This window comes from Carcharodon carcharias, chromosome 25 (assembly GCF_017639515.1).
Source record: "Carcharodon carcharias isolate sCarCar2 chromosome 25, sCarCar2.pri, whole genome shotgun sequence".
In the NCBI taxonomy this organism is placed as follows: Eukaryota; Metazoa; Chordata; class Chondrichthyes; order Lamniformes; family Lamnidae; genus Carcharodon; species Carcharodon carcharias.
In genome coordinates, this window is record NC_054491.1 from 36,042,215 (window position 1) to 36,063,716 (window position 21,502).

General features: G+C 49.9%; 2 protein-coding genes across 3 annotated transcripts in view; both read left to right on the plus strand.

Annotated features, from left to right (window-relative positions):
- Positions 1 to 7,596, plus strand: part of ei24 (EI24 autophagy associated transmembrane protein) — a 46,224-nt gene extending 38,628 nt beyond the window's left edge. The window contains exon 11 of the mRNA XM_041174329.1: positions 339 to 7,596. Coding sequence (XP_041030263.1) covers positions 339 to 501 — 163 coding nt within the window. The 3' untranslated portion in view covers positions 502 to 7,596. The remainder of the gene's footprint in view (positions 1 to 338) is intronic.
- Positions 7,597 to 9,676: 2,080 nt separating this feature from the next.
- The window catches only part of stt3a (STT3 oligosaccharyltransferase complex catalytic subunit A), a 67,459-nt gene continuing 55,633 nt past the window's right edge, over positions 9,677 to 21,502 (plus strand). The window contains exons 1-3 of one of the 2 annotated variants that reach the window (XM_041174531.1): positions 9,745 to 9,759; positions 17,931 to 18,055; positions 20,459 to 20,582. In XM_041174531.1, the coding sequence (XP_041030465.1) occupies positions 20,495 to 20,582 (88 nt within the window). In that variant the 5' untranslated portion in view covers positions 9,745 to 9,759; positions 17,931 to 18,055; positions 20,459 to 20,494. Of the gene's footprint in view, positions 9,760 to 17,930; positions 18,056 to 20,458; positions 20,583 to 21,502 lie in introns of both variants that reach the window. The other variant, XM_041174532.1, reaches the window with a different exon arrangement.

Below are 21,502 nucleotides of genomic sequence, written 5' to 3' on the forward strand. Positions count from 1 at the left end.
GGGTGAATACAGTGCAGAATCTTCAAATAGAAAAATGTTCACGTCTTAAATATTTTTAAATGCATCTAAGAATTATTACAACATCCTAAAATGCAAGAATGGTACAGCATCTTTAAAAATTAAAAAAAAAGTACTCAAAAGCCTTGTTAGTCGGTATTTCAGCACATCACATCAGGAATTCCAATCAATTGAATCACAATAAAACAAACTTTCACAATTGGAAGTCTCAAGGTAAGGGGAATGGGACTTTATGAACGGATGTGTTAAAATGGGAACTGCAATTCATGTTACAAATGAACAGATATGACTAAGTGTTCTCCTTTCTCCTTCTCTTCCAGTCATTTCCAGCTACACCTCTTCTCCTTCGTGATCATGCTCAGCAATAAACTCTTTCACAAGACAGTTCGTATCCAATCTGCCATGACAACAACAGGGTCATCTGAGCACCTGCCATCTCCTCATCCGTCCCCAGCAAAACAGAGACCTACAACACAGCAGTAGACTCCAGTTGAGGGCATAATGCTTCCTGCCCCCTACCTTTGCACATGGTACACTCAAAAATTAATTTCCCAAGGCGGCAGGATGGTTCTACTGGAGACATTATTGACGAGTAGCCACAATTCGCTTGTGTCTTTGTTGTGAATGTGGATTGTACCTGGTACTCCAGATCTGCCATCCACCTGTCTAACCCTCCTCTCTGAATCTGTAGAATTCACCCACGTGTTACCGAGCTGGGAAGTAGAAGACTTGAACTTCCGTCTGATTTTAAAGTGGTACACTTTTATGTACAAAGCATTTTATAGAATATGTGCGAGTGAGAGAGAATTCACAGCTGAAATATTAGCTGACTTGTGCCTGAATGTTACTTTTTGTACACATTTGTGCCAAGTATGTGACTTACAGAACATAGTGCGTTTCTTTTTGTTGTTTTGCAGGGTTGGGGTGGGGGGGCTGCCAGAGTGAGAGGAATGGTGTGTGAGGTTGTGAAACGTAACCGTGCTTGTGTCAGTATTAGTCTCAGTCCAGATAACCATCAGGGATTTCGTAATGAAAACGGTAACTTGTGTTCTGGTTCAATATTAAACCAGTAATAATTATGGTAATTATATTTGTGATCCCATCAAGTAAATGAAGAAGCCTGATTTGTTTTATTTTGAAAATTCAGTGATTCTTTTCGAAGAGGAGGGATGGAGTACTGCATTGGAGTTCACAAAATCTTATTCCTTAGAGACTGACAGGTGAAGCGATTCTCAATATAAAATCGTGCGCTATTTAAACTGCCTCCAAGCCTGATGTGTTTTACTTAGGAACCACCTTGAGGCTAAATTGACAGTGTTCATACTGCTTACGTTTAGGTATGTGGCTAAATCTCAGACTGGCTGACACTCTCACTGAACAAAAATAAGTAACATCATTGAGTGTTATGAATACTGTTGACACAAATTGTAGGGTGGGTGGGATGACTTAAAGATAAATGGTCAAATCTGTTCATCTTCTGACCTATCATCCATTTGGTAAGATCATGCATTAGTGCTGTCCAAACTTTGTGGTTTGTTTCAGTTCTTTACTTATTGACATTTACTAACATATTTATTGAATTCATTGCTGTTCAGTGCCCTCTGCTCTCCCACCCCAACCCAATAATTGTTGATGCTTGAATCTGGCCAAGCCTCTTCAAGATATTCTCAGTTGACCTTCATTTCATTGTTGATGATACTTTTCCTTTGGGTGAATCTCAAGTTATATCAAACTCTTCAAGAAGTGCGCAAGTTGTTACAGTAATGAAAATGTAGCCACACATAATGAGTTAGCTATCAAGTCCACTGAAAATGTGTGTTGTGTTCCAACAGTTCTGAGTATAGAGTTCCCTGTACAACTGGGAGTGCTGGGGGAAGGGGATGCGAGGGGTGAAGAGAGAGAGAATTGATTATTGCTTCCTTCTGTGCAGATTGTCATTAGTGGGGGGTTGCAAGTGGCCTCCAGAAATGAAAGAAAGAACAGAAAACATATTTATGGTGAGGTAAAGAACATTTAAAAACATGCCGCTCAATCTTGGCAGTTTCTGAGTCAGTGTCAGTCATATTGGCCTTCAGTAAGAAACAGGAACTCTGCAATGACATACAGTGGAGCAGACTATTCTTCTTTCACCATTAGGATTTGAGGTTGAATATGTGTGGATGGAGGAGGGGCTGGGTAGGGGGTTGCACTATTCTATGCCTACTGACAACTGCTTAAAGCCCACTGTGAAATGAGTTTTCGGAGCTTTGATCCAAGCACAAATTCTCCCTCCCCCTCCTCCTTTCAACCACACCTCTAAATCGATGTATTTACTTGTGTTGCTTTTTTCATCCATTTTTTGCCCTGCCTCATCTCCCAAAAAGCCATAGCGCCTTGATTAGGTACAGATCCACAGGTAGCATCTTAACTCCTCATCCTGGGTACTGAGATCACAAGATGTTTACAAGCAAAGGCCCCATCCAGAAAGAGCTTACAAGTCCCTGTCACACCATAAAACCATTCCAGGGTTTTCATCTTCACTGTCTTATCCATAAACTATAACTTCACCTTGTTAATCTGAAATTCCTAAAACAAGTCCTAAATTGGCCTTTAAACCTATGTTGTCTTGTTTTACTGTCAATTTTTAGTTTGAAATTATGTTCCAAATCTCTGTGTGCTGTCCTGTATACTTCTATAAGATCACTGGTCAAGTCCACTCCTAGACTGAAAAGGCCAAGTTTCTCCTCGCTTTTTTTCACCTAATTCCGTCTTCTGATGAGCCTCGCAGCTTTTCTCTCAACTGCTTCTGGGGCTGCAGTGTTTACCATGTTTCTTGGTGACCAGGACCAGTTAAAACAACTGTCTGAGGCAAACAACCTATGGTCTGGTGGTGCACTGAAGGAGCTAATTTAAAGTGGTTGACAAAAGATGTTTAAAACCCTCCAATCTTTGAATGTGTTTAATGCATTCAACTTTTTTAACTCACCAATTGCTTTGTGTGTCTCTGAAGAAACAGAACAACCAGTTTTATGATCTACTATAGTCAGTGCCATTCTCTAGATCCACCAGACTCCTGTGATCTAGCCTACAGTACCCTCCTTTAGCCAGTGCCTCTCTGTGACCAACAACCTGTTGTGGTTAGTATATCTTTGATTACCAGCAGTACTCCAGCAACAGACTGGTTTTGGTTCACAAGTATGATCAGCAGCATATTGTAAATGATGATGAGGAGAGTTCCTTCCCCCTGACCTGAGGTGAAATTCACCAGTACCATAAGCAGCAAACATTTCTGCCTATAGTATACAGCATAGAAGGGGAAACCAATGTGTTTATATGTGGAAGAGATTTGTCTTTTTGTCCATCTAAGATACCTGATGGTTTCTGTTCTCAATTAAAATAGGAAGAACTTCATTTACAGTGCACTATGGAACCAATGTGTCTGTAACGTCAATGTATATATAACAGAGAAATTACTTCTGTAAAGCCAGCTTTTAAAAACCTCAACTCCTCTAAGAGTAAACAGCACAAGAATAACATGCACTATTGTGCATTATTTACTAACAGTTATTTTACTGCTGATTTGAGCCTTAATGTTGCACTAAACTAATTAGTCAGCATTGAAATTGGATCTTGGCAAGATTTCTTACCCTGAATATATAGGACTAGCTGCTCCACTAAAGAACAAGATGATTACACAGATTCCACACACCTACGAACAGGATACTAACCATGCAGGAAGATCATCCTTTATTGGATTTTTGTGATATCCAAGAAGTATTTGTTGAATCTCATAGCCCACATATGACTCTTTGTTTTGAGTGCCCACAACCCATGAAATGTTGAACTGAACTAATTGTTAATATTCTGCAGAAGTTGCCATTTCCATTCTAGAATCACTTGCATCTTGCCTGAGAAAATGGTATATCATTTCTTTGAAAGTACGTTGTGTAGGATTGATCTGTTGATGGTCTCTAAAATGCAGGCTGCAATAAAGGGCCATACTTGATTTTCTTATCAGCCAATGTAATGGGACTTTCCTAGAAAACCCTTCGTTAAATTCCCCCCTTTGATTCAATCCCCGATCATTATTCTATATGTAAGCTATCTGAGTCCCTCATTTAGATTGCAGCCTGTAACTCATTCCCAGATATTCCGTATTATTGTATATTAATTTCTATAACAAAGGAAATCTAATCCAAAAGAAGACTGATTTGTTGTGGTTAGTGCATCTTTGATTACCAGCGGTACCCCAGCAACAGACTGGCATGGTTCACAGATATGCTCGGCAATGTATTATAAATGGGTTTATTGGCAGAGAGCATCTGAGTTCAACCAAGAACTGAAATTATGTGTTGTTTTAATGCTGTGAAGTTGTTGCATTTACACACCAATTGAAGAGATGCTGCGTGAAGCTCTGTATTTAGTTGATAATACCCTTGGAAAGGTATCTGCAAGGATAATGCTGGCTGAAGTTAACCTCTTTGTCTGCATTTAAAAGCTCTGTAATTTAAGGAGTGAGATGTAACTAAGGTTTTTAAATTTACAATAGAGAGCAATAAATAAGGCAGGTTTCGTGGGTGTGCTTGCCAGACAGATGTGATACTATTTAAACTATTAGTGATGGACCGTCATTATTAGTGGAGTGTGCCAGGTTAAATGAATAAACCATTCAGAAGAAAAATTATATTATGAAATCAAACTTGGAACATTGTGATAAGAAAATAGCTAAACATGAGCAGCTGGCACTGCACCTAACACAGCACATACATTAAGAGCAAAGGGTTGAAATTCAGTTCAGTGCTATTTTTTGCTTGTGGATTAGACCATAAAATTCCTCAGAGTACTACCTGGATGAAGCTGTTGTTAATCTGATGCTTGCATGCATGCTGCTGCTGCAAGCAGGAATCACTGGATAGAAATCAGGAGTGGGAGCCCCTGCTGATTTTCCCCAATCACCATCGCTGCCCCATCTCCTCCCCACCCCCATTCATAATTCTGGGCTGAGGCCAGTTGTAGAATTCCCAATGCCACCTGATCATTCAGCACCAAACAGGAATTGACCTGGGATTCTCTCCCCTCCCTCAGTTTGTGTATCATGCCAAACATTGCATATACCCGACCATGTACAAATTAAACCTACTTTGCAATCTGCTATTTCCAGGCTCTTTTTAAACTAAGTTTTATCAACTTTTGCAGAAAAGTTTGAAAAAAGTAAATGTATGGATCGTGGCCAGTCAGTAGGAAATTAGTTCGTACCGACTAATTAATATGCAAGGTCCCTGTCTTTAGATTTAAAGCAATAAAACTCCAAATGGAACATTTGAGGTTTGTTTCAATAAAATCAAGGAAAAGGCGACCAATACAGTTCTATATCTGCCTGTTTACATATCTTAAATGTGTTAAATTTGTGTTTACTTACTCCAAAATTAAAATATATATCTAATCACCTCAACAGTGAATGCAAGGAGGCATTCATTCAGGAACTTCCCAATCCAGGGTGAGATAATAATGCTTCACATTTGTTTGTACCAAATTTTATTTTGTTTTAAAAATTCAGAAGCAAAAGGAACCAATGTAGTTGACCGTTAAAATTCATTTTAAAAGAAGTTCTGGATGCCCTATTTATGCTGTGACATGGTTCACTGACATTGAATTTGATGACACACACGGCTACTTAAAAACTTACTGTGGACTCTACCCCCTCCAATCTCATTACATAATCACGGAGAAAAGGCTCACTGGAGCTTTTTGTTTAATTCAAAATGTCAAAATTTGCCCGCAATTGACAGGCACCAATTGCAGGCTGAAGAACTCTTTGATGCTATCAGATCTGATCCTTCCAGTCCAGTTGAAAGTCATTTGCCCCCTGCTGGAAAACCTTTCTTTTATTATAACGCATTCACCCCAAGGGAGTCCTGGCAGCATTCATTTCAATATACTGTACAGGAAGTCACCAAGACTCAACAGTTATATCGAATGGTAGTATGTGTTGCTCCATGTTATAAAAAAGAGCTTTGACAGTGAATGCTGCTTTTGATTTAAGTTAGTTCCAGGCTGTGTTGTGTCTGCCTCACAGAAAACCGTCCTTAGCATAGTAAGTTGCACATAACTTATGATTGTACTCTTTGTTTCAATTATATTTTGTGTAACTTGTTGTGGACTTGACAAACTCCCTATTGTGGTGTAAGTGAATTGTTTACCTGCCAGTAATGTCTGTGGGGCTTCAGTGATCATGGGTCATTTAATCTCCCTGCCCCTTTTCTCTACTTTTTAAAATGTATGCTTTAACTCTTTCATCCATGGAGCTCCTCCCACTGTGAGGCATGGTTCAGTCCATGAAGATACCTCCAACTATGAATTCAGTACCTTTATTTCCTTTGGTTAAGAGAATGCAGTTTATAGACATGACTTTATTCAATGCACCTTTTCAGGCAATTCACCAAATGCAAGAAGGGTATAAACAGTTTCCCTCCTTGCTCTCTCTCACCTGTGCCAGACTGATTAGCCATTTCACTTTCAGTCAAATCTAGGATTTTGTTTGTACTTTCCTGACACTAGCATTGTAACTGCTAGGTTTCCAGCATTCCCCTGTGTAATGTGACATTAAGTTCACAGAGCTCCCATGCGCAATGCCCTATTTAGATGGCAAGACTCTCTTTCAACCTTGCAGGCACCGTCCACAGAGCTCCTCAGGCATTAGCGTGCTCTGCTGTGTGATACACCGTTATACTTATACTGGTCTGTAATGAGGGCAGATTGCAATTGCCTTGATAACTGGAAATGTTGCCTCACTGGTGAAAAAGTTGAGCCAACTGAATTACTGAGAGATGGACAGAGCTAAAGGCTATTTCTTCATCCTGTCCTTCCCACCCCTGAAGGTCAGGTCAGGTAGTGGTGTCCCCATGTAGCCACTCTTCAGTATGAGCTTAGATGCTGATTATCAGCAGGATGTGATCACCTCCAAGATTGATCCTAACATTTATCACATGCAGCAGGGGTCACTGAACATTAACTATTGTGCTCCAACTTTTGCTCAGGCTGAGAGCTTACTCGACAGAGCTCGGGCTATGACCTGGGATCTCCCTGGTTGGTCTAAGCCTATCACACCACATGCAGTATTAACTCGACGATTATCCAGGGGACCACCTTCTCCAAATATTCTAAATGGTACAGCATTTCCTATAACCAAAAAAGGGATGTAAAATATTATTTCGTAGTTAGAGGATGCTGAAGGACAGTGTCCTGAGGTTTCAAATCAAGCTGCTTTTAATCCTTTATATGAAGGACAATATTCAACTTTATTGTAATGTGCATTTTCAGATTTCATATAAAGCATGTTGTTTTCCAACTGCAGCAAGCTTGAGCTGTTCAATTTTCACTTTTTAAGAAGGAACAAGGTCTGTCTTAACGTGCTATGTTTTGTGAACTTGTACAAAGTAATTTTAAAAGTCGTATTTGACACATTGTATGCTTTTGTAAGAAGGACTTGGTCCTCAGCCCCTGTCGTAGACTGAGGACTATAAAAAATGGAGCTCAAAATGTATTTGATATTTGTCAGTGTACACACCACTAAACGTGAAAATAAAAGTACTTGTACAAGTTGGGGTGACGTTTTCTAAATGAGGCACTGAGGAATGGGAATGCCCGACTCAATACAAAAGCTGAATTGCAGTACTGTCACTACGATATTAACTGGTGCCAGGCACAATAGTGAAACTTGCATTTACTCCAATATTTCAATTAAACTACAGATTGAAACTTTCACCTGTATTGTGAAAACCACAAACTAATATCCCTTCTTGAGATGTGAGTAATAACACAGATTTGATTATAAGTAAACTAAGTGAAGATTACAATTTTAAACAACACTGATTGGAAATCACTGTACTTAAAATATCCTAAATTGCACCAGCTTAACATTGAAAAATTCTGGAATTGCAACAGGTCCAAGAGTCAAGTTGCTTCGTTTAACAATTCAGAGTGATCCTTTGTCAGACCTCGATTCCCATTTGAAAACTTCACATCTTTCTCAACAGCTGAACAATTTTTCATTCCACTATTGCAGAACTGCTAATTTATATCTACCAACAGATCTTCCCATGCCCTATTCATGATGAGGCTGAAAATACAATGTCATAAATAATAGGGATGTTACCAACAAAGTGATGGAATAAATGTTGCAGGGAGTAAGCAAAGGGATGAAGGGTGATATGCACAACAATATGATAAGTGATGGCAATACTCATGGCAATTTCAAAAGAATACAGTGTGTCAAGTATCTTGACTCTTGGGGCAGCTCTGGGAGCACTGGAAAATTGGGGGTGGGGTCTGATAGAACTGGGATAAGGTTTCAGGAACTAACAGCACTCTGAGGGAGGGTCCCAGAGTGTGGTAGCACTAGGAGAGGGGTCAAAGGATTATAGGAATGGTCTTGGAAAAATTGAGGCAGGTCCTGGAACTGGGGACATTGGAGACGTAAGATAGTGGATTTGAAAGAAAAAAAAGTCTTGCATTTTTAGTGCCTTTCGTAAGTTTAAATTGTCCCAAAGTGCTTTAAAGCCAATAAAGTACTTTTCAGCTGTGCTCACTGTTGTAATCTAGGAACAATGGGACAGTTTTAGGAGAAGGCAATAGTCCAGGTGTTTATGTTGAGGTGGGGGGAGTGGGAGTTGGAATTGGAGAGGTAGGTCCTGAGGTCTGTTGGTTTGAAACATTGGAGGCTGAATCTGGTAGTATTTGGAGGATGCTGAGACCTAAAAGTACTGGGGACAGAATCCAGGAAAATAGAATTTCAGTCGATCATGGCCCTTTTTAGACTGTTAGGTGCCACTGCTAGAGTTGCCAATTGCGATTAAATGCATTCCTGGAAGTTTTATTGCATGACTTTCCCCCATATTCCAGCCATTATTCAGCTCACACATCCATCCTTGTGGCATACTCTGCCACTTGAAAAGCAAAAAGACTCATTATCCAAAGTAAAAGCAAAATACCGTAGTTGTTGGAGATCTGAAATTAAAACCAGAAAGTGCTGGAAAAACTCAAGTCTGGCAGCATTCATGGAGAGAGAAACAGAGTTAACGCTTCGAACTGGAAGAGTCTGAAGAAGTCTTCTTGGACTCAAAACGTTAACTCTACTCCTCTCTCCACAGATGCTGCACGACTCATTACCCAATTGGATGAAGCTCAAATATCTGCCAAACAGCCTCCCCCACCGCTTATTTTTAATATTTTTGTATCTGATGAAGAGAAATGTTCAAAGAAAATGACAAAAAAACAATTTTTTAATGTCCTGATGATTTTTCTCCAGGGTTGCACACAGCAGTGGAAATTAATCTTTAGTTCCTGGAGACTCCAAGGTTGACGACCCGACCAACCGTATTGATCTTCCCAACCTGTCCATAGACCTTGTCCCACCCTCAGGCACTGAACCTGAGACTTTGATTGACATATAACCGCTTTAACCATCCTATATCCCATCAGGCAGCGCTGCCGGGGGCCCTTCTTGTCTGCGCTGAGACTCCTCGGAGAGCGCGAGTCTGGTGCGCGCTCCCGCGGGAATGACACGTCCTCTTTGCGCGCTCAACCGAGCTTGATACCGGATACGGGGATCGCTGACTGACAGCTGCATGGACCAATGAAAAGGCAGGGCTCCGGGAGGTCTGTGCCCCTAGTGGCTGAGGGAGGCTGAGTCCGCAATCAGGGTAGGTTTCGCCGGCGTACACTGGGAGCCGGGCTTCAGATGGAGTGAGCGCGGTTCTTCAGGTAAAGCGGCGGCTGAAGGCGGTGGATAGGGGCCCGGGTTCGGATCGGAGCCGGGGGAGAGGAGAGAGCATCCGGATCAGTGCCCCCTTTACCCACCCGACTCCCGCTTTCTCTCCCCCTTTGCCCGCACTCTCTCTCCCCCTTTGCCCACACTCTCTCCCCTTTGCCCGCACTCTCTCCCCTTTGCCTGCACTCTCTCTCCCCCTTTGCCCGCACTCTCTCTCCCCCTTTGCCCGCACTCTCTCTCCCCCTTTGCCCACACTCTCTCTCCCCCTTTGCCCGCACTCTCTCTCCCCCTTTGCCTGCACTCTCTCTCCCCTTTGCCTGCACTCTCTCTCCCCTTTGCCTGCACTCTCTCTCCCCTTTGCCTGCACTCTCTCTCCCCCTTTGCCTGCACTCTCTCTCCCCCTTTGCCCGCACTCTCTCTCCCCCTTTGCCCGCACTCTCTCTCCCCCTTTGCCCGCACTCTCTCCCCTTTGCCCGCACTCTCTCTCCCCTTTGCCTGCACTCTCTCTCCCCCTTTGCCTGCACTCTCTCTCCCCCTTTGCCTGCACTCTCTCTCCCCCTTTGCCCGCACTCTCTCTCCCCCTTTGCCCGCACTCTCTCTCCCCCTTTGCCCGCACTCTCTCTCCCCCTTTGCCCGCACTCTCCCCTTTGCCTGCACTCTCTCTCCCCCTTTGCCCGCACTCTCTCTCCCCCTTTGCCCGCACTCTCTCCCCTTTGCCCGCACTCTCTCTCCCCTTTGCCTGCACTCTCTCTCCCCCTTTGCCTGCACTCTCTCTCCCCCTTTGCCCGCACTCTCTCTCCCCCTTTGCCCGCACTCTCTCTCCCCCTTTGCCCGCACACTCTCTCCCCCTTTGCCCGCACTCTCTCTCCCCTTTGCCTGCACTCTCTCTCCCCCTTTGCCCGCACTCTCTCTCCCCCTTTGCCCGCACTCTCTCTCCCCCTTTGCCCGCACTCTCTCTCCCCCTTTGCCTGCACTCTCTCTCCCCCTTTGCCCGCACTCTCTCTCCCCCTTTGCCCGCACTCTCTCCCCCTTTGCCCGCACTCTCTCCCCCTTTGCCCGCACTCTCTCCCCCTTTGCCCGCACTCTCTCCCCCTTTGCCCGCACTCTCTCTCCCCCTTTGCCCGCACTCTCTCTCCCCCTTTGCCCGCACTCTCTCTCCCCCTTTGCCCGCACTCTCTCTCCCCCTTTGCCCGCACTCTCTCTCCCCCTTTGCCCGCACTCTCTCTCCCCCTTTGCCCGCACTCTCTCTCCCCCTTTGCCCGCACTCTCTCTCCCCCTTTGCCCGCACTCTCTCTCCCCCTTTGCCCGCACTCTCTCTCCCCCTTTGCCCGCACTCTCTCTCCCCCTTTGCCCGCACTCTCTCTCCCCCTTTGCCCGCACTCTCTCTCCCCCTTTGCCCGCACTCTCTCTCCCCCTTTGCCCGCACTCTCTCTCCCCCTTTGCCCGCACTCTCTCTCCCCCTTTGCCCGCACTCTCTCTCCCCCTTTGCCCGCACTCTCTCTCCCCCTTTGCCCGCACTCTCTCTCCCCCTTTGCCCGCACTCTCTCTCCCCCTTTGCCCGCACTCTCTCTCCCCCTTTGCCCGCACTCTCTCTCCCCCTTTGCCCGCACTCTCTCTCCCCCTTTGCCTGCACTCTCTCTCCCCCTTTGCCCGTACACCCTCTCTCCCCCTTTGCCCGTACACCCTCTCTCCCCCTTTGCCCGTACACCCTCTCTCCCCCTTTGCCCGTACACCCTCTCCCCCTTTGCCCGTACACCCTCTCTCCCCCTTTGCCCGTACACCCTCTCTCCCCCTTTGCCCGTACACCCTCTCTCCCCCTTTGCCCGTACACCCTCTCTCCCCCTTTGCCCGCGCACTCTCTCTCCCCTTTGCCCGCGCACTCTCTCTCCCCTTTGCCCGCGCACTCTCTCTCCCCTTTGCCCGCGCACTCTCTCTCCCCTTTGCCCGCGCACTCTCTCTCCCCTTTGCCCGCGCACTCTCTCTCCCCTTTGCCCGCGCACTCTCTCTCCCCTTTGCCCGCGCACTCTCTCTCCCCTTTGCCCGCGCACTCTCTCTCCCCTTAGCCCGCGCACTCTCTCTCCCCTTAGCCCGCGCACTTTCTCTCCCCTTAGCCCGCGCACTTTCTCTCCCCTTAGCCCGCGCAATTTCTCTCCCCTTAGCCCGCGCACTTTCTCTCCCCTTAGCCCGCGCACTTTCTCTCCCCTTTGCCCGCGCACTCTCTCTCCCCTTTGCCCGCGCACTCTCTCTCCCCTTTGCCCGCGCACTCTCTCTCCCCTTTGCCCGCGCACTCTCTCTCCCCTTTGCCCGCGCACTCTCTCTCCCCTTTGCCCGCGCACTCTCTCTCCCCTTTGCCCGCGCACTCTCTCTCCCCTTTGCCCGCGCACTCTCTCTCCCCTTTGCCCGCGCACTCTCTCTCCCCTTTGCCCGCGCACTCTCTCTCCCCTTTGCCCGCGCACTCTCTCTCCCCTTTGCCCGCGCACTCTCTCTCCCCTTTGCCCGCGCACTCTCTCTCCCCTTTGCCCGCGCACTCTCTCTCCCCTTTGCCCGCGCACTCTCTCTCCCCTTTGCCCGCGCACTCTCTCTCCCCTTTGCCCGCGCACTCTCTCTCCCCTTTGCCCGCGCACTCTCTCTCCCCTTTGCCCGCGCACTCTCTCTCCCCTTTGCCCGCGCACTCTCTCTCCCCTTTGCCCGCGCACTCTCTCTCCCCTTTGCCCGCGCACTCTCTCTCCCCTTTGCCCGCGCACTCTCTCTCCCCTTTGCCCGCGCACTCTCTCTCCCCTTTGCCCGCGCACTCTCTCTCCCCTTTGCCCGCGCACTCTCTCTCCCCTTTGCCCGCGCACTCTCTCTCCCCTTTGCCCGCGCACTCTCTCTCCCCTTTGCCCGCGCACTCTCTCTCCCCTTTGCCCGCGCACTCTCTCTCCCCTTTGCCCGCGCACTCTCTCTCCCCTTTGCCCGCGCACTCTCTCTCCCCTTTGCCCGCGCACTCTCTCTCCCCTTTGCCCGCGCACTCTCTCTCCCCTTTGCCCGCGCACTCTCTCTCCCCTTTGCCCGCGCACTCTCTCTCCCCTTTGCCCGCGCACTCTCTCTCCCCTTTGCCCGCGCACTCTCTCTCCCCTTTGCCCGCGCAGCTCTCTCTCCCCTTTGCCCGCGCGCTCTCTCTCCCCTTTGCCCGCGCGCTCTCTCTCCCCTTTGCCCGCGCGCTCTCTCTCCCCTTTGCCCGCGCGCTCTCTCTCCCCTTTGCCCGCGCGCTCTCTCTCCCCTTTGCCCGCGCGCTCTCTCTCCCCTTTGCCCGCGCGCTCTCTCTCCCCTTTGCCCGCGCGCTCTCTCTCCCCTTTGCCCGCGCGCTCTCTCTCCCCTTTGCCCGCGCGCTCTCTCTCCCCTTTGCCCGCGCGCTCTCTCTCCCCTTTGCCCGCGCGCTCTCTCTCCCCTTTGCCCGCGCGCTCTCTCTCCCCTTTGCCCGCGCGCTCTCTCTCCCCTTTGCCCGCGCGCTCTCTCTCCCCTTTGCCCGCGCGCTCTCTCTCCCCTTTGCCCGCGCGCTCTCTCTCCCCTTTGCCCGCGCGCTCTCTCTCCCCTTTGCCCGCGCGCTCTCTCTCCCCTTTGCCCGCGCGCTCTCTCTCCCCTTTGCCCGCGCGCTCTCTCTCCCCTTTGCCCGCGCGCTCTCTCTCCCCTTTGCCCGCGCGCTCTCTCTCCCCTTTGCCCGCGCGCTCTCTCTCCCCTTTGCCCGCGCGCTCTCTCTCCCCTTTGCCCGCGCGCTCTCTCTCCCCTTTGCCCGCGCGCTCTCTCTCCCCTTTGCCCGCGCGCTCTCTCTCCCCTTTGCCCGCGCGCTCTCTCTCCCCTTTGCCCGCGCGCTCTCTCTCCCCTTTGCCCGCGCGCTCTCTCTCCCCTTTGCCCGCGCGCTCTCTCTCCCCTTTGCCCGCGCGCTCTCTCTCCCCTTTGCCCGCGCGCTCTCTCTCCCCTTTGCCCGCGCGCTCTCTCTCCCCTTTGCCCGCGCGCTCTCTCTCCCCTTTGCCCGCGCGCTCTCTCTCCCCTTTGCCCGCGCGCTCTCTCTCCCCTTTGCCCGCGCGCTCTCTCTCCCCTTTGCCCGCGCGCTCTCTCTCCCCTTTGCCCGCGCGCTCTCTCTCCCCTTTGCCCGCGCGCTCTCTCTCCCCTTTGCCCGCGCGCTCTCTCTCCCCTTTGCCCGCGCGCTCTCTCTCCCCTTTGCCCGCGCGCTCTCTCTCCCCTTTGCCCGCGCGCTCTCTCTCCCCTTTGCCCGCGCGCTCTCTCTCCCCTTTGCCCGCGCGCTCTCTCTCCCCTTTGCCCGCGCGCTCTCTCTCCCCTTTGCCCGCGCGCTCTCTCTCCCCTTTGCCCGCGCGCTCTCTCTCCCCTTTGCCCGCGCGCTCTCTCTCCCCTTTGCCCGCGCGCTCTCTCTCCCCTTTGCCCGCGCGCTCTCTCTCCCCTTTGCCCGCGCGCTCTCTCTCCCCTTTGCCCGCGCGCTCTCTCTCCCCTTTGCCCGCGCGCTCTCTCTCCCCTTTGCCCGCGCGCTCTCTCTCCCCTTTGCCCGCGCGCTCTCTCTCCCCTTTGCCCGCGCGCTCTCTCTCCCCTTTGCCCGCGCGCTCTCTCTCCCCTTTGCCCGCGCGCTCTCTCTCCCCTTTGCCCGCGCGCTCTCTCTCCCCTTTGCCCGCGCGCTCTCTCTCCCCTTTGCCCGCGCGCTCTCTCTCCCCTTTGCCCGCGCGCTCTCTCTCCCCTTTGCCCGCGCGCTCTCTCTCCCCTTTGCCCGCGCGCTCTCTCTCCCCTTTGCCCGCGCGCTCTCTCCTCCCCTTTGCCCGCGCGCTCTCTCCTCCCCTTTGCCCGCGCGCTCTCTCCTCCCCTTTGCCCGCGCGCTCTCTCCCTCCCCTTTGCCCGCGCGCTCTCTCCCTCCCCTTTGCCCGCGCGCTCTCTCCCTCCCCTTTGCCCGCGCGCTCTCTCCCTCCCCTTTGCCCGCGCGCTCTCTCCCTCCCCTTTGCCCGCGCGCTCTCTCCCTCCCCTTTGCCCGCGCGCTCTCTCCCTCCCCTTTGCCCGCGCGCTCTCTCCCTCCCCTTTGCCCGCGCGCTCTCTCCCTCCCCTTTGCCCGCGCGCTCTCTCCCTCCCCTTTGCCCGCGCGCTCTCTCCCTCCCCTTTGCCCGCGCGCTCTCTCCCTCCCCTTTGCCCGCGCGCTCTCTCCCTCCCCTTTGCCCGCGCGCTCTCTCCCTCCCCTTTGCCCGCGCGCTCTCTCCCTCCCCTTTGCCCGCGCGCTCTCTCCCTCCCCTTTGCCCGCGCGCTCTCTCCCTCCCCTTTGCCCGCGCGCTCTCTCCCTCCCCTTTGCCCGCGCGCTCTCTCCCTCCCCTTTGCCCGCGCGCTCTCTCCCTCCCCTTTGCCCGCGCGCTCTCTCCCTCCCCTTTGCCCGCGCGCTCTCTCCCTCCCCTTTGCCCGCGCGCTCTCTCCCTCCCCTTTGCCCGCGCGCTCTCTCCCTCCCCTTTGCCCGCGCGCTCTCTCCCTCCCCTTTGCCCGCGCGCTCTCTCCCTCCCCTTTGCCCGCGCGCTCTCTCCCTCCCCTTTGCCCGCGCGCTCTCTCCCTCCCCTTTGCCCGCGCGCTCTCTCCCTCCCCTTTGCCCGCGCGCTCTCTCCCTCCCCTTTGCCCGCGCGCTCTCTCCCTCCCCTTTGCCCGCGCGCTCTCTCCCTCCCCTTTGCCCGCGCGCTCTCTCCCTCCCCTTTGCCCGCGCGCTCTCTCCCTCCCCTTTGCCCGCGCGCTCTCTCCCTCCCCTTTGCCCGCGCGCTCTCTCCCTCCCCTTTGCCCGCGCGCTCTCTCCCTCCCCTTTGCCCGCGCGCTCTCTCCCTCCCCTTTGCCCGCGCGCTCTCTCCCTCCCCTTTGCCCGCGCGCTCTCTCCCTCCCCTTTGCCCGCGCGCTCTCTCCCTCCCCTTTGCCCGCGCGCTCTCTCCCTCCCCTTTGCCCGCGCGCTCTCTCCCTCCCCTTTGCCCGCGCGCTCTCTCCCTCCCCTTTGCCCGCGCGCTCTCTCCCTCCCCTTTGCCCGCGCGCTCTCTCCCTCCCCTTTGCCCGCGCGCTCTCTCCCTCCCCTTTGCCCGCGCGCTCTCTCCCTCCCCTTTGCCCGCGCGCTCTCTCCCTCCCCTTTGCCCGCGCGCTCTCTCCCTCCCCTTTGCCCGCGCGCTCTCTCCCTCCCCTTTGCCCGCGCGCTCTCTCCCTCCCCTTTGCCCGCGCGCTCTCTCCCTCCCCTTTGCCCGCGCGCTCTCTCCCTCCCCTTTGCCCGCGCGCTCTCTCCCTCCCCTTTGCCCGCGCGCTCTCTCCCTCCCCTTTGCCCGCGCGCTCTCTCCCTCCCCTTTGCCCGCGCGCTCTCTCCCTCCCCTTTGCCCGCGCGCTCTCTCCCTCCCCTTTGCCCGCGCGCTCTCTCCCTCCCCTTTGCCCGCGCGCTCTCTCCCTCCCCTTTGCCCGCGCGCTCTCTCCCTCCCCTTTGCCCGCGCGCTCTCTCCCTCCCCTTTGCCCGCGCGCTCTCTCCCTCCCCTTTGCCCGCGCGCTCTCTCCCTCCCCTTTGCCCGCGCGCTCTCTCCCTCCCCTTTGCCCGCGCGCTCTCTCCCTCCCCTTTGCCCGCGCGCTCTCTCCCTCCCCTTTGCCCGCGCGCTCTCTCCCTCCCCTTTGCCCGCGCGCTCTCTCCCTCCCCTTTGCCCGCGCGCTCTCTCCCTCCCCTTTGCCCGCGCGCTCTCTCCCTCCCCTTTGCCCGCGCGCTCTCTCCCTCCCCTTTGCCCGCGCGCTCTCTCCCTCCCCTTTGCCCGCGCGCTCTCTCCCTCCCCTTTGCCCGCGCGCTCTCTCCCTCCCCTTTGCCCGCGCGCTCTCTCCCTCCCCTTTGCCCGCGCGCTCTCTCCCTCCCCTTTGCCCGCGCACTCTCTCCCTCCCCTTTGCCCGCGCACTCTCTCCCTCCTCTTTGCTCTCTCCCTCTCCCCTTTGTCTGATGTTCTCTCCCCACCGGCCTTCGCCCATTTCTTTTGCCTACTCAATTTAAAAATTAAATTTTACAAACCCTGTGAGCATCTCCCTGCAGGAATCTCTGCAAGTCCCTGTAAATTCGACAATTCCAGATGTGTTTTGCAGTGAGAGTTAGCAGCCCCCAATTCATTGATCATCTTTCACAATATATTTTATCCCCCCTCCTAATTTGCTGGTGTAAAATTCTGTAGATGTATGGCCCCTTACACTGTCCAAGTGACCACATTATACTTGATGAGCCTTGACAGTAAAGTTTTGCAAGTTACTCAGCTAGAGGTGTGTCACAGCCAGAACTGATTCAGCCCTCTTGCTATGTATGCCCATGGAGTGTACAAGTAAGGGTCACTGGATCCTGATTAAACCCTGTTATTTTTGCCTACCTCCCCCTAATAAAGCAGGTGCAGTGAGATCAATCACATCACCCCCCCCCCCGCCAAACAAAATTGTATCTTCCTGTCTGTACAGCTGCCTAACCTTGCACACTATGTTTCCCAGTGATATGTCGGAGGAATGTGACTCCTCTATGTAAAAGCTTTGAGCTTCTGTGGAAAGTTATTTGAGTGTTTGTAAGCATGCTGTATGTACTTCATAGTAAGTTTTGCAATAACTTTTGCACAAGTGAAATATAACTTTCATGGCTCAGTTGGTAGCACACTTACCTCTTGAGTCTGAAGCTTGTGGGTTCAAGGCCCATTACAGAGACATGAGCACGTAATCTGGCTGGCATTCCACTGTAATACTGAGGGAGCGTTGCTGTCTTGGAGATGCTGCCATTCAGATGAGAAATTAAACCATATCTGGTTTGCCATATCTGGTAGAACTAAAAGATCCTGCGGCACTGTTCAAAGAAAAGCAAAGAAATTGTCCCAATTCTTGACCAATATTTGTCGTCCAATACCACTGAAACAATTATTTAGCCATATATCTCCTTGCTATTTGTGGGAGTTTGCTATGCACAAAATGACTGCTATGTTTCTTACATTACAACAGTGATGACACTTCAAAAGTACTTCATTGGCTGTAAATCACTTTGAGATTTTCTGAAGTCCTGAGAAGTGCAAGTCTTTCCCTAACCTTTAGGCATAGTATACTGAACAGAGCATGAGTTGTCAAAGCGGAGGGAGGGCAGTAAAAGTGTTCTCTCTGATACGTTTAGGTTCTCTTTTTTTCCCAGGGCTGTTGGCAAACATTACCAGTTATTCAAGAATCTAACCCTTCTAAACAAACACTCTGGAGTGACAGCAGTCGTGGAGTTGGGGCTTTGGGCTTTTTCTTCATATCAAGTCCCAGAAATATTAAGTAAGAAAAAAATCCTGATCAAAGCTTTTCCTGTTTCAGAAATATTAGTCCATAATGGCTCACCACCACCTCCTTGAGAGCATTTGGCGATGGACAATAAATACCGGCCTCCCCAGTGACACTCACATCCCATGAACAGATTTTTTTTTTAAAAGCTGTTTAGCTGTGTGATGTTTGTTGGAGAAATACGTTGGATAGATTCACTTTCTGTTCTGCAATATATGATAGTTTTAAAATAACCACACTTCATGCATTTCCCATTATTATCCCATTTTTTAGTGTTCGGACTAATCCACCCGATGCAGTGCTGTTGATTTCCCCTTATACTTGCTGACAGTCTTGAAAAATCCAGCAAATGTAAAAGTACTAAGTTCGGCTTGGTTGATTTTTTTTTTTCTTTTGTATGTTCTGTTCATTCTAACATATTGTTTAAGAATCATATAGCAAAAGTTTTAAGAAAAATAAATAATTGAGTTATCAAAATGGTACATGGGATTTCTTTTGAAGTGCAGTGACAGTGAACAGTGAAATATACTGGTCAGTTTGCACTGACAGAGTCCCAGGACAGCATTGAGATGAATAAATCTTGTTGGTGGATATCAGTTCAGAGGGGAATGTTGGAATAAGATTCACCTTTGCTTTGAATAGTGCCATTGGATCATTAATGTCCACCTAAGCAAGCTTATAAAACCTGAACAAAAACAAAAACAGAATTACCTGGAAAAACTCAACAGGTCTGGCAGCATCGGCGGAGAAGAAAAGAGTTGATGTTTCGAGTCCTCGTGACCCTTCGACAGAATTATAAAACCTGACCCTGTCTCATCTGAAGGATCTTCATCAATCCCACATTTCCTCAGCAGTGGGCAAGTCAGCATCATTTAGTGCAAGTGGAGTGTGCTCGGATATTTTCTTTTTTGTTCATTCCAGGGATGTGGGTGACCCTGCCCAGACCAGCATTTATTGTCCTTGAGAAGGTTGTGGTGAGTCACCACCTTAAACCGCTGCAGCTCATGAGATATAGAAACACGCACAGTGCTGTTAGGGAGGGAGTTCTAGGGTTTTGATCGGGGGCAGTTAAATAACGGCGATATATTCCCAAGTCAGGTTGGCGTGTGGCTTGGAGGGGAACTTGCAGGTGGTGGTGTTTTATGTGCCTGATTCCTTTGTTCTCCTAGTTGGTAGAGGTCATGGGTTTGAAAAGTACTGTCAAAGGAGCCCTTGTCGAGTTGCTGTAGTGCATCATGTATATGGTACACACTGCTGCCATGGTGAACCAGGAGGGAGTGAATGTGCTATTTTGTCCTGAATGGTGTTGAGCTTCTTGAGTGGTGATGCTGGGGGATATTCCATCACACTCCTGACTTGTGCCTTGTAAATGGTGGATGGACTTTGCGGCATCTACAGAGCATTCATAGCTGTAGAACATTGGCAGAGGTCACTTGGCTGCTTATCACTCAGCTAAAAGCCAAACTCTTGAGATGTATTTTTAGTCTTTACTGGGGTGGGTATAAAATGAAAGATGTAATGCAGATAAACTTATGCATACTTATACAACTGGATAACTCTGCAAGCAATATCTTGTACTGGAATGCCTTGACTTCGCTCTGAGCTAATCTACACTCCGAGTATAAAATGGAATCCTCTTAAGAGAGAATTGGTAGTTTTCATGAGTTTTAAACTTTGAGACTTGTTGTCCATCACTGGAACTGCTCAGCCCTGAATTGTGAAAATCTCAGCGTGGCCTATTGGCACCAATACTGATATCAGTTCAGGCATTCATGTGAGTTATTCCTATTACACAGGTGATAAATAAATCTTTTCTAGTTTTTTACATCGTCTACATTTTGAGTTAAATTGAAAAAATAGAGGACAGCTGAAGTGGTTTAACGGTCTTCCCATCTCTGGAAATCAGCACTAATTCTCATCCAGGTAAGAGAGGGCAATGCCACAGTGAAAGAAGGCAGCCTTATAGAAAGGAATTTGTGCATCGCCAATATTTCATCATAGATATGAGCTTGCAGCCCAAAGCCATGTGTCTTAATGCAAGTTAAAAGTCTCAGTTCAGAGGCCATAGGCTGTGTTCAGATATAAATCTCTGTGCTGCAGTAGCACAGGCTGCTGTAAGGCTGGGTTCAACAAATGATTGAGAAGAATGGAGGGAACTTTACTGAGTGTGGCCTGCATCATAGGAGTGCTGGATATCAGAAGGTGCCTAAAGCAAGTGTATTCTGTGCCCCAGTATCCTTCAGCTTTATCATCTTGGGGGAATTAATCAGAGATTCACAAAAAGAAAATATTTTATCCCTCTACTCCCTGATGTAATTGTGATCATGGTGTATTTCTTGCTAGCATTGAATAAATCTGGTGTATGTCTAATTTTTACAATTGTTATATATTTTTCAGGTTAATGATTTGTCAGCTGCAAACACCAAGCCAAAGATGACGAAGTTGGGGTTCCTGCGGTTGTCGTATGAAAAGCAGGACACCCTGCTGAAGCTGCTCATTCTGTCCATGGCAGCTGTGCTCTGTAAGTTTCAACTGGGGTTTAGCTTATTACATCATAAGAATAGAAGCACAACTCGTACTCTTACAATTCCGTATCAATCCCCATCACACCATCTCCTGTTGTCTCCTTCATACCTCAGACCTAGAAACTGAAAAATCTCTGCCCCTCTTTCCTTCTTTTAAAACCTAAGCTTGTTTCTACTACTTGCCTGACTTTTCCTCCTTCCTCTATGACTTTAAGTGGTCTTAGAACCATAGAAAGCTTACAGCACAGGAAGAGGCCACTTGGCCCATCATGTCAGCACCAGCCGAGAAACAAGCCACCCAGCCTAATCCCACTTTCCAGCATTTGGTCCGTAGCCCTGCAGGTTATGGCACTTGAGGTGCATATCCAGAAACCTTTTAAATGAGTTGAGGGTTTCTGCCTCTATTACCATTTCAGGTAGTGAGTTCCAGACCCTTATCGCCCTCTGGGTGAAAAAGAAATTTCCTCATCTCCCCTTTAATCTTTCTAACAATCATGTTAAATCAGTGCCCCCTTGCCACTGATCTCGCTGCTAAAATAAATAAGCCCCTCACAATTTTGTATATCTCAATCAAATCTCCCCTCTGCCTCCTCTGCTCCAAGGAGAACAACCCCAGCCTATCCAATCTTTCCTCATGGGCTGCATTTTTCCAGACTTCGCAACATCCTCGTAAATCTCTACCCTCTCTAGTGCAATTATAGCCTTTCTGTAATGAGTTGACTTGAACTGCACACAGTTGTGGCCTAATTAATGATTTCTACAGTTCCAGCATAACCTCCCTGTTCTTGTATTCTATACCTCAGCTAATAAATGAATGATTCCATGTGCTTTCTTATCCACCAAGTTGACCTGCCCTGCTACCTCAAGGGATCTGTTGACATTCACTCCAAAGTCCCTCACTTCCTCTACATCTCTC